Source organism: Musca autumnalis, unplaced genomic scaffold, assembly GCF_047663935.1.
Source record: "Musca autumnalis isolate F117 unplaced genomic scaffold, ASM4766393v1 scaffold_1, whole genome shotgun sequence".
NCBI lineage: Eukaryota > Metazoa > Arthropoda > Insecta > Diptera > Muscidae > Musca > Musca autumnalis.
In genome coordinates, this window is record NW_027411644.1 from 327,093,928 (window position 1) to 327,107,056 (window position 13,129).

At 34.7% G+C, this 13,129-nt stretch overlaps 1 protein-coding gene across 2 annotated transcripts in view; it reads right to left on the reverse strand.

Annotated features, from left to right (window-relative positions):
• The window catches only part of htt (huntingtin), a 135,934-nt gene that overhangs the window by 107,849 nt on the left and 14,956 nt on the right, over window positions 1-13,129 (reverse strand). Inside the window, exons 6-8 of one of the 2 annotated variants that reach the window (XM_073962763.1) lie at window positions 11,815-12,570; window positions 3,857-4,165; window positions 2,772-3,793 (exon numbers count right to left, since the gene is read on the reverse strand). In XM_073962763.1, the coding sequence (XP_073818864.1) occupies window positions 2,772-3,793; window positions 3,857-4,165; window positions 11,815-12,570 (2,087 nt within the window). The remainder of the gene's footprint in view (window positions 1-2,771; window positions 3,794-3,856; window positions 4,166-11,814; window positions 12,571-13,129) is intronic. The other variant, XM_073962764.1, reaches the window with a different exon arrangement.

Consider the following 13,129-nt stretch of genomic DNA (forward strand, 5'->3'; position numbering starts at 1 on the left):
CCACGACAAACCAAAGTAGTTTTGGCTCAACTACGCTCGGGATATTGCAGTCGCCTAAATTCTTATTGGGCGGAAATCGATCGCGCCGTGCAAGACATCTGCCCAGTATGAGGCATGGGCCCGCACGACACAGAACACCTTTTCAACTGTCCCGCCAAACCTACCCATCTAACTCCAGTGGATATGTGGCTACATCCCATCGAAGTAGCCATTTTTCTGGAACTGGAGATAGACCCAGATCCAGATTGAACAGAGGAACGAACATACAAATATAATAAAAAACACTGTTACAACAACATAGCAACATGAACTGACTACATAGACTAAATGTTCATGCCATAAAAACTTTTATGGGTTTTTCGGACGGTATAGATCCGAAATTTCGTTCGTCTATTTTGGAACTTAATGTACGTTTAGAAGAAGTATTATGATAGACAATGTACTCCATTCGAAGTTTCAAATGCTCACCAACCACTTAATTGATTCCCGAATGTTTTAGGGCTTATCTCAGGAACTAGTGACTTGCCGACCAAACAATTGCCGATGCGATCAAGACCACATTGACTAATTACCATTAAAATAATAGAATATATTGCGACCGACCGTTAAAATGCACTTTACCTACAAATTTTGAGCGTTTGTAAGGGAGGTACCGATATAAATATTTCGAACATGAACATGTAGTAGCTGGACTGAAAAGCTCTTACTGAATGTGTAGGGCGAAGGGTCAATAATTCCGACCACTAACTGGAAGTCCTGGAGGACACATTCCACTGATTTTACAAAACATCCACGAGTGTCACAGCTATCTGCGATAAGATGAGAAGTAGGAATAAGAACCTCAAATACCTATCTACATACAAAATGATAGGTCGATCTGTTGTAAAATGTGCGACGCTAGTTTGTTTTAACAACGTGATACGCTATGGGAAAACTCGAAACCTTTCCATAAAACATCAAAATGGATAGGTAACCCAGTCTAGGTATGTCAAGGATGTTCATGATCTAGAGATGGGGGTGCAAAGATACAAAGTAGAACCTTTAGATCAGGCTTATAAGGCAGGTTCGAGGGATATTCATACTGATGCAGTCGCCGAGGCTATAAGAACCTATCGTATGAATACCACCGTTCGTGGCAGCGTAAAAACAACAGCGGCTTAGATAAAAGAGATTTGTTTTGGCACAACTGAGATCCTGTTGGTGTAGACTCATCAATTCTTACTGGGCCCGTATTGATTTGGCCAGCGTGCAATGCCAGTCCGTATTATACGCTCCAACTTTTCAATTCACTCTCATTACTATTCCTATTCAGAATATTACTAATCCTATTCAGAACCGAACCGAATCAAAAAATAAAGACTTATACTATATATACTATCTGCTACAACAACAACATTTCGAACAGCATCTAAGTTTCGAAGAAATATTAAGCTGTGCAAAGTTTGAACCAAATTGTTGCTCTGTTCTTTATCGTACACTCCAATCAGATAGACGGACAAGGCTTAGTCATCTCTACATTGTCTAATAAGTATGTCTAAGATCATTGTGTCAACGATCCACAGTTTTGATCGTATTAAAGTTTATATACCCTCTGAAGCCATAAGACTGAAGGTATAATTAGGCGGAATAGGCAGAGGGGTTTCTTTTTATACGCTACTGAGAGCGTCAGTAAGACTTTGTCGGTCAATTAGCAACAATATCTGTCGTTGAAACCTCCATACAACTTTTTTTGTCGCAGCTGCAAGAGAGTTTCGTCGCGAAAAACGATTAAAGCACTACAAATTTTGATAAAAACCGGAAGTGCTCAAAAAAATATGTGCATTAGTCTCTCTGAGCGAGTCTTTCCTTTGCTAAACTAAGGTGGATAAGAATAAAGAAAACAGATGTTGTTGTTGTAGTCACGTTAACGTATAGGGGCGATCTTGGCTGATATAAACCCATATCATAACAGTTATATTTGTGGCTTTCCTGATACTTGTTAAAATTGGTCCCCACCGATAAGACAAAATGTTTGTATTTCAGGGTCTTGCTAAAGTGGTGTTTGCACTAGCCAAAAATGCCATATGACACGAAAAAAAAAACACTCCATATCTACCCACACAAACAATATGGAGACACAAAATTCATTGCAATTTTGCGGGTTTGGACGCAAAAAGTAAATGGCGTAAGAAAAATCCGATGGAAAAAACGATGGAAAATTTCATGTCATATGACATTGATAGATAGTGTAAACTACCTGTAAGTGGATAACTTACTTGCCAAAAATTGTTGGTAAATTGTCACGTTTTAATATAGACTAAGGCTATCTCACGATTTTTAGAATTTTGAAGAAAAGGGTCGGTCAACCAACATCTTAGGGTAGGCCCCTCTATAAGGGCACCTACCGTTTTCAATTAAATCTAATGATATTAATGTAAAATTCATAGTACTATATATTCTTATTCTTCAGCCCAATTAAAAATAAGTTTTTCTTTGTCTGTAGTGCGATTCTCTAACTAATTTTCGAGTTACCGAAAGAATCGGTAACATTAAAACGCAAAATTATGAATGAAAAGTTCAAATGTTGACAACACTGTTGCTATTGGTAAAACTTTACGACTACTTTTTACTGGTCGCTATCTTACCGATTAATATCGTTAATTACCGAAATTATAAGCATTTTAATTTTACCGACTTTTGTCGGTAACTTAAAAAAGGAGTTAGGGAATTGCACTACTATTCTTAAACATTTCCGATTTCGTAATTCTTAAATTCACTTTAATGCTACTTACCGTACACAATATAGCCAATAAATATTGTAAATTAATTTTCGATTTTCCAATAAGACCAGCTTGATTGGATCTACAATAGTGGCCAATAATATTTTGAACTCCAGCACGCAAAATTGGATCTTCGTGATTGTAAAAGTATAAAATATCCTGTAGATATTGGTTGCCACCAATTGTAGTGGTTGCTGCGCTGCCATCAGTAAAATCACTTCTAGGCGCATTGTTCTGGTTGTACCTCTTAGACTTTCTGAAAGTTTTCGTTCTTTTTGGAGGTCTAGGTGGAGTCATTTCAGGAGGCATGTCCTCATCTGCTTTTGTTATTTCAACGAAATCTTTTAGCTTTGTATTCACTCCAATAATATCCGAGGTTGACAACTTATCTTCTTTAGTTTTCATAATCGGGGAATTTGTTGATGTTTCTTCAGTTTTACTAAACAATACCGGATCTGCACTTCTTGTCATTGTCGTGGATGTTGTGGTTGCAGTAAAATTAAAATCATTTGGACTTTTGCCAAAATGATCATCAATGATTTCCAACAGAGGTCCTTCATTGTTATCGTCAACGTTGAAAAGATCCAATTGTGTAAAGGAAGGTTTTCTAGGAACTTCAGGGGACACTTGTTGTTCCACAGTTGTAATAACCTCCAAATGTTCATAGTCCTGGCCAACATTGGAACTAGAATCACTTGGAATTAGCAAGGGACTTTGTCGATCGGATGTAGGTTCATTAATGCATATATCTTGTAGTTTTTCTGATTCCATAAATTTCAATGAAGTTTCCAAAACTTCTGGACGCAGTCTAATACACTGTGAGATGACATTAAGACAGATATTTTTAATGGAAACTCGAACCGTAGTGTCATCGTATAACCCCTTTGGATGACTGGTTAGTAGGAATCTTGCGGCTATCAAACGTGCTGTATATGTAACCAATGCTTGGTCATAGGGTGTTCCAATATCAACCGGTAGTGTTGGCATGTCCAAATTGTCCCTCGAAGGTGGTGAGGAATTTAAAAAGGGATTTCCTGTAATAACATTTACATGGTTTTGGTCTAAATATATGTAGAAATAAATTTATAAATATTTACTGTTTATTCTTATGGGAGTTTCTTTTGGTGTCTCGCTTTCATTCGGTCTTATGTCACTTGCACTTTGAATATCTACTGAATCCAAAGAACGTATTTCTCCCATAATAGCCGTTGACGGTGTGGGGAATGTTTTACTGGATTCGGGAGATGAATTATCTATAACTTCCACTTCAGTGTCGGTACGTTTTAGGGAGCTTACATTTGAAACCAAGGACAGAGAATCGGCTGTAGTCGATGGAGAGATGACATTTTTCGAAGCACTAGATGAAGCACCACTAGGACGAAACAACTTCGTAACAGATTCTGAAGCTATAAAGGAGTTAATATGGAAAAATTAAAAACAAAATTTATGCTTTAAAATTTAAAAAAAGTGTTATCAACAAACATTCACAATTACATGCACATACAATCCATATGTATCTCTACAAACATATGTAAGCAGAACATAAACTATTAACACAACATACTGTCCATTGTGGCACACACTCACAACAACATGCCTTAAGTAAATATATATTTTTGTAAATGTTCCATTTCGTTCGTCCGAACAATGACCAGAGACAAAAAGCAAAACAACAAAATGCATTTCCTGTTCGTTTAGCATCATCGAAAGATGCAGGAAGAGATGTTCGGACAGCACAGATGATCATCTTTAAAATAAACAACAATTACATTTTAACATGCAACATCCTTTTTGTGGTTAAAGTTTTGAAAGTAAGACAACAACAACAACATATGAAAATGAAATGGATAACCCACAAATGGTCGGTTACTCTTAACAGATGCATGCAATGAAGGAGGTTGGTCTATAAGGAAATGTGTGGAAATAAATATCTACATTTATTTTGTATAAAAAGGCTATTATTTGTAGAAATCCAGTGGTGTCATTTTTTTTAAGAATTAATAAAAATTATTTTTTTTTTTAAATAAATAAAAATTGCAGAATCTCTGCTTGTTTGATCTGTGAAATAAATCTGTACAACAGGGAATAGTAGATATACAAAATCTGTTCTGAAGACGTTTAAAAAAAAATGTGTATTATTGTTAACAAATGGTGGAGCTTTAATTGTATATATAATAATTGTTCCACGAAAATCCCAGGCGGGACAAGGGAGACTTCTCTCATATCAATGAGTGCACCCCGATTCGTATTGGTTCAATGATATGGGTCCTACAGTTTATCGCCGAGTCCGAACAGCGTATCCTAAGATACCACTTGTATAGAAGTTTTACATGACTGAAATACTCAGGAAATGTCGCCAACATTAGTGAGGGGTATTTTGCCACCGTTGAAAATTTTATGTAGCCTAGCCGGGGAATCGTACCCACGACCTTCTGCGTACAAGGCGGGTTTGCATACCATTGCACCACGGTGTAATTTTACTTACGTATTGGAATTTCTTAACTTCTAGACTGCACTCGTATCATTGTATTTCTTTAATGTGGAAAACATTTAGAACCAATATGGTATCGAGTAATATACAAGTACTTGCATTTCATTTAGCCATCTTTCGACGTTGTTAAAGTTTCAAGAAACTATTACACAACTATTAAACACGACATGGTAATAAAATCAAATATAATATTGTCTATAGGAAAATAGTTTCACAGGACGGCTATTCAATATATAGAAATAATAAAAAAATTAAATAGTGTCTTAAAGTTAGAGGCCGATGTTACGAAAATAACACAATGAAGTATATAGTAATTGATAAATAAAGGCGACCTATAATGCAACCGTAGGAAGATAGGATACTAGATTTTGTCAAACTATTCTGTCTACTATGGACAAGAAAAATTGAACTGATACATTTTTAATATATTCAAATTGGGGTGATGTAGTGTAACGTGACAAAATCATCACGTGCATACAAAGAATTACCACCACTTCCAAATCGAAAAATACATATGTATGTGTATTAAGGTTATAACTTTTTTGCATTTCTTGCAAATATCAAAAATGTTAATTATATTTTATTAATTATACTAATATTATTATATTAATTATGCCATTATTAAAATATTATTTATAGAATTGTCAATTTTTTTATCCTTCGAAGAAAAAAAGTTCCCCTTCCTTTAAAAAGATGTCCGCAATAATTGCATTCAATCGCGTACACACGAACACCAAACCATAATGTTCCCGATCATCGACGAATCGCACACTTTTCAGATTTGGATGACAATACATGAATATGAAACCAAAACCAATATTGGTCCATTTTACAGTGTTTTAACGGTGTTTTATTTAACTTGCATTTCAAATCTGGTAACTCAATTTAAACACAGTTGCAGTTGACCAATCGAACTGAAACTTTGCAAACTTTTCAGATTTGGATGACAATACATGAATATAGGCCCATTTTTTCCTACATCCCCCATATAGCGGTACCACCCGATTTCAGGTATTTTGAGGATTTTATCTTCATTTTTGCCCGAATTAGCTGTCATTTGGCATTTGGGATTTCCCCACCCAAAATTGCGAACATAGGTCCAGGTTTTGGTATAGGCCCTTATAGCGGTACCACCCGATTTCAAGTATTATGAGGATTTTATCTTAATTTTTAGGCCGAATTGGCTGTAACTTGGCAATGGGACCCCCCATTTGTACACTAAAAATGATGCACATAGGTACAGGTTTTGGTATAGCCCCCATATAGCGGTACCACCTGATTTCAAGTGTTTTAATGATTTTATCTTCATTTTTAACCTGAATAGGCTGTAATTTGGCATTTGGGATTCCCAATGGTACTGAAACTTCCCAACCAAAAATTGTGGACATAGGTCCAAGTTTTGGTATAGACCCCATATAGCGGTACGGTCCGATTTCAAGCTTTTTAAGGATTTTATATTAATTTTTAGGCCGAATTGGCTGTAACTTGGCATTTGCAGTCCCCAATTGTACAGAAACTTCTCCACCAAAAAATGTTAACATAGGTCCAGATTTTGGTATAGCCCCCATATAGTGGTATCACCCGATTTCAAGTGTTTTAAGGATTTTATCTTCATTTAGCCAGAATTATCTGTAACTTGGCATTTGGAGTTCCCAATGGTATACAAACTTCCCCACCAAAAATTATGGACATAAGTCCAGGTTTTGGTATAGCCTTTATATAACGATACTACACGATTTCAGAAATTTTAAAGTTTTTATCTAAATTTTTGGCATAAATTGACTATAATTTTGTTCCCAGTGGTCAAAAAATGTATTTACTAAAAAGTTAAAAATAAAAAACCTCAATGAATATATTCTTTCTCATGATGGAATCTCTCAAATAAAACGCTTGCATTTAACCCAGATAAAGCCACTGGTCGTTTAAACGCCACAAAAAATGGTTGCAAAAATTTACGTAAAACTCTGGTTTTTTCGAATATTTTTGTGGGGTTTTTTGCATTTTGTTATAGTAATGTCTGTTATCTGTAAGTTCACGCTTATAACGCTTCATTTGACCTACGTATTTCCACGCAATTGGGCTAAAACCCAAGCTATTCGAAGAAATCGACTTTTTTGCAATTTTCGACTTTTGGTGAAAAATTTAAATATGCGATAAAAATTTAATCAAAAATGTTAGAATCATATAAAGTCAGGGATTTGTTAGGAATATAGTAAGAGTATTTTCTCAGTCAAAAACCAAGGGATTGGCATGTAAGGATACCCCTATATTACCCTCCAAAGTTTTTGGAACTTTTAAAAAAGGCCCGATTGCTGGAAAACTATACGTTCTAGAGAAAAAAGTTATTTATTAAAAAATGCTTAAAAAATCTCAAAAATATAATTTTCATAAAACATTTTAAGTTTTCCCGCAAAAAAATTCTCGGCGCTAAGTGGGTTAAATTATAAATGGTGGCAAAATTAAACGGCAAGCGTTTTATTTGAGAGATTCCATCAAGAGAAATAATATATTTATTGAGGCTAATCGACAAATTATTTTCTAGTTTTAAGGGCATTTCTAAATAAAACACTGAAACTTAATTTTTTTTTTAATTATTTTTTATTTTTGGTTTAGAATTTGTATCATTCAGGTATGTGATGGAAATCGATTTCGAGCGCAAAACGAGTCAAAAACGACTGTAGGTGTGATGCATGTACATTATCCGATTTCGAATTGTTTTCGATATCGGTTTCATATTCCATTGTGTTCTATGGAAAACTTTATCGAAACAACGTGTGATGCAATCCGATAATCGTTTATTTTTCTTGTTTTGAAAACGGTAATATTTTTGTGGTTGATTTATAAACGATGTAATGAATTTTTGAGATTTTTTAGGAAAAAAAGACAAGAAGACTCTAAACTTCCATATAGGCCAATTAAATAAAGAACACAAATTTATTTTATTTCTTATTAATTTTTTCGGCTTTTGCCATCGCCATGACTAATAAAGTGTTTTTTTTCCTTTCAACTGCACTTGTCTGTTTTTTTTTTTTGTGGGAATTTAATGAAATTGAAACAACGTGGAATTGAAATTCGATGCGGTTCCCATCACATCTAAAAACAATTCACTCGTTTTGGGCAAATCGTTTTCATTGCAAATCGATTCGAAATTCATCACATACATGATTAAGCACTTTATTCGAAAAGTTCCATTTGATATTTTAATTATTATAATTGAATTAATAAATTTGTAATTTAAAATTTTTCAACTGGAATAATACAAATTTCAAAGGAACTTATGACCTGTTTCTCTAAGACGATTCGAATTCAAATTCGTTCGAATTACTACCAAACTCCTGTTGTTGTACAAAATTTTTGTTTGATTGAAAACAAAAATGTAACAAATATTTTTCAAACAGCAGAATTTTGGTAGTAGTTCGAATCGTCTTAGAGAAACAGGTCATTAATTCGAATTTCAAATTACAATTGACAAATTTCGAATTACAAATAAATATTATATTTTTTAAATTAATGTAATTCCAATACAATGAAATAATTCTACACTTTTTTCAGATGCAATTCGTATCATATTTGTTGTAATTTCACTTCATTTGTAATTCGAGAATTCTGTTTGTAATTCGAAATAATCTATTTGAAATTCGAATTATATCATTTGAAATTTGTAGTACTCCATTCGAAATTAGAATTATTCCATTTGTAATTAGAATCATTTTATTTGTGTTTCAAAAAATATATAAAATCAATACAATGCACAGTGGATCCATCCATTGGCCAAAAACATAAAAATGAATGTCAAAATTTTGGTACAACATTTGGCAACTCTGACAGCTACGACATGGACCTTTTTCAAAGTGTATTAATTTTTGTCTCATTCGAACGCGATCTTCTTAAGAATAGCTTCAAAAGTCGGAACATTTGACAAATATTTTTTGTTGTGAGTACAACCTATATTTTAAGTGCAAGTAAATATATTCAAAATATCTCGAAACTAATACGTATAGCAAAATATTATAGTGGATTTTGAAGGAGGAGGTAATAGCTTAATTTTCATTAAAAAAAAGTGTTTTAGCGTATTGTGGAATTCTAGTTAGCTGCATATTTTCTAAGTGTATTTTGTAATGCCAATTCGATCATATACTTAAATTTGACCTAAGGTTTTAGTCATGATGCCCACCAGTGCCCACCTCGGGAATAATTTTCCAAAGTAGTTCATGAGTTTAAGATTATTCAGAATTAAAATCAGCTGCCATCTAGTGCCAGACTATAAATGGTGGGCCGCTGACTAAAGCTGCCCTAGAATAGGGTTTCTATGGATATATTGGCGTATAACTCTGTTATCTGAATACGTTTTGTTTCCCCAAGCCTATTTTTGCATCTTAAGATAATCGGGACCTTTGTTCATGTCAGTTTGTATTAACAGCATAAAACAATTTTTACCGTATACCCCCTCCATAGGGGAAAGGGGGAGAATGTTACGCTCGTGGTTTCTTAAAACACTCTTCGCAGCAGCTCAAAGCTGTAACCAATTTCTCCATACAAGTGGATCCACTGTGCAATGTCCTAATTTTTTTATTTCGAATTTCAAATGGAATAATTCGAATTACAAATGGACAATTTCGAATTACAACAACGGGGTTTACCCCTCAGCGTACTGCTATATATTTATTTTCTAAGAATTTCTTCCATGCCAAATATTGAACAAGGATCATGTTGTATTTATACCCTCAGCCTCATGGAAATAATAATGGACCCCAAGTATGTTTGGACGATATCCGTCCGTCTGGCGGGTGTCCAAACCTAGTTTAAGTTCCTCTCCACTCCTCCAACACCTCCCCCACAAAAGTTCAAAAAAAATTGTGTACCTCTCACACGAAATTTGAAAAAAAGTACAGTTCAACAACTCATCTCGAATCGTCTTAAATTTCTTGCAACAAGTTTTTCTTGCGGACCCGGTTACGACAGCGCGATTTTTTCCTGGGACAAGTCTGCACTTTCTGAGAAAAATGGTTCAAAGCTCCAAAAAAGCCTGCCAGCACCAACTAAACTGGGTAGTTCGTTAGATACCCTCGAAGAGAGAAACCGATTTGATCCAAACGTTATACACCGTAATATTTTTTACAGACCCAAATTATGTCCGAATATATACTACATCGGACGACTCTTTCGGGTAACTCCGACACAAAAATTGGAAAGAGCGCAGTTTATGTATGTATTATGAAGTATTATGTTTACTTCTTTTATTTAGGTCCGAGGCTGAGTGTATATCTGTCGGTACAGTTGATTGATACTTTCTTACTTGATTTTATATAAGAGAAGTCTCTCCGGGTCTCCTCTGGGTAGTTCGAGGGCAGTATGGTTTGTAAATGTCCTAAGCATCCTATTCCATATCTCATTTGACATGCAGAATACACACAAAATAAGCATCAGATAGGCAACTGATGTATTAGGTAGATTTTAAAACTGTGTGCATTTTAAAAAAAAATTACAATGCGTTTCGGAAGTCAGCCTATATTGAAGTTTATAACGTTTATCGAAGACGAAGGTCGGAAATTTACTCTGGCAATTTAGCACTCTTTCCAGTAAAAATATCTCGTTTCGGCCAGTCTCTATTGACCGACACAAATATGGATTGGCAATCGTACCTGATTGACCCGAAACCATAGTGTTTCGGCCAGCAGCTATCAACTCAGCATAAAATCTATGCTTCTCGAACTCATCCAAAGCGTTGTCTGACTGAATGAGTACATAACAAATGTCTTCAGTCTGTATTTAGCCTTACACAAAATAGCTGAAACCTGGAAAGTAAACAGGTAAAAATCCCAGTGGGAAAATTTGATGTTACATTACTCTTTCCCTCGACCGAACAATCCTCTTCATTGTACTTGATCTATAGAAGACCGCCAACCCTGTCACTTTGATCGTGAACAGAAAATTTTTCCAAATATGTCCGAGGTAAAGATTTTTTCTTGCTTTCTAAAGAAAGTAACTTAAAAAAAAAACAAAATCGAATTTTGAAAAAAAAGATAGTTATATTCTATAAATAACAACGAATTAAACCATGGTGAAAGAAAGAATGTGATACAATAATAACAACTGATGTCTTCATTTGCTGTCAAAACAAAATTTTAATTAAAAATAAATAACAAATATTTCGCTTCCATAAAGAATATCTTTGTACAACATCTTTATTTAAGCTTCGCGAAGAATATTTTACCGTTTTTTCTAACTTTTGTGGATACTTCGCGCAAAAAAAATTTACAGCAAATGATGACTACGGTCTGAATTCGCCTTTGGGTTTACCTTGTTAAATTCGCCTTGAAATAAACTTTAAAAATTTAAATAAGTAAAGTATGCTCTATAAAAAAAATTAACAAGCATTTTGATGTGCAATTTCATTCTTCAAATAAAAACAATACCAATTGTGTCGTTATCTACTAATACTAATTTCAAGTCAATATTACATCATTAAGTGTATTGGGTAAACATGCTAACAAGAGGTGGAATCAAATACACGTTGCTTTCATTTATATTTTGGAGAAAAAAACAATTGTTTTGCGTATTTACCTGCATTGAAGTTATTAAAGAATGTGGTAAATGCATCACTTCTGCTTGATTTCGATGTCTCATCCTCCAACTTTGTTGATTCCTTCTCCGGCTCATCAGTGTAATCACTGTTCGAATGTACACCTTGAACTACTAAACCTCTGGAGATGTCAGCCTTAAATTCAATACTATTCAGAGATTCATTGTCTGTGCTGCACAATTGAGTTGACTTTTCATCATCTGACGAAAAGTTGACAAGGAATTTTTGTCTTCCATCTCCACCATCACCATTGTCGTCATCCTGGTGCCTTTGCTGCTGTATCTTTGAAGCCGCCGAACCATCAACAAGGCCGGAAATAGTTTCGTTGATTACACTTGAAGAGGTTTTTGTGGTGAAATCAATGTTTCCTAACAATGAGGGTTGTGTGTGTTGCGAATCATCATTCATTTCAGACAATGTTGTAAAATCTCCATCGTCGTCATCCTCATCGCCATCATCATCAACGTTGTCGTTGGCATTCTTGTTGCTGCTGTTAGTATTGACTGTCATCATTGAAGATGATGGTGCTGGTAGTGGGCCTTCTTCATCTACATAATCAATATCGACACATTCACTAATACTGCGTGCCGTATGTCTTTTCGAACGTTGTTCTACACCAACGCCAGATGTTTTCGCTCCAACATAGGAATGTTGTTGTTGCTGATGCTGCTGCTGTTGTTGTTGTTGATGTGGTTGCAATACGATAATATCACTGGATGTTTGCGATGCTGTGATATCTTTTCGAAATATTACCACAAGTAACCAAACACCACAGAGACACACACAGCCACGAAATAGGCAGTCAAACATTAGGAAGGCACATAACAAAACAGATAAAAAAGGAGTAGGAGAAATAGTTGCGAAAGAGAATTTAATACTGCGAATAATAACACTCATGTGTTGTGTAAGATTGTGATTGAGTATGAATAGGTGTGTTTACCATTTACAAAAACGCCAAGAACAACAAAAGGAAACCAAAAATTCCAAACATGAATATTTATTAGTCAATGCAATTTAGAAATTGTTATTGGGAACATATTAAACGAATTGTTGTGTATGTTAGGTTGGTTAGACATTTATTAGTTGGGTGTAATACGTTCTATGAATCCTCCGAAAGGTAGTTAACTACTATATGTGGAAGAGTTTAAATTTTATCCTATGAAATTCAAACAAAACTTGGCGATTATAGTTCTCTATATGATAAATTGTCTCCCTACTTGTTCGTACGCAGTGTTTGAATTTGCTACCAGCACAGCATTGAAAACACCAAAAATATGCTGTTGTTATTCTGCGCTA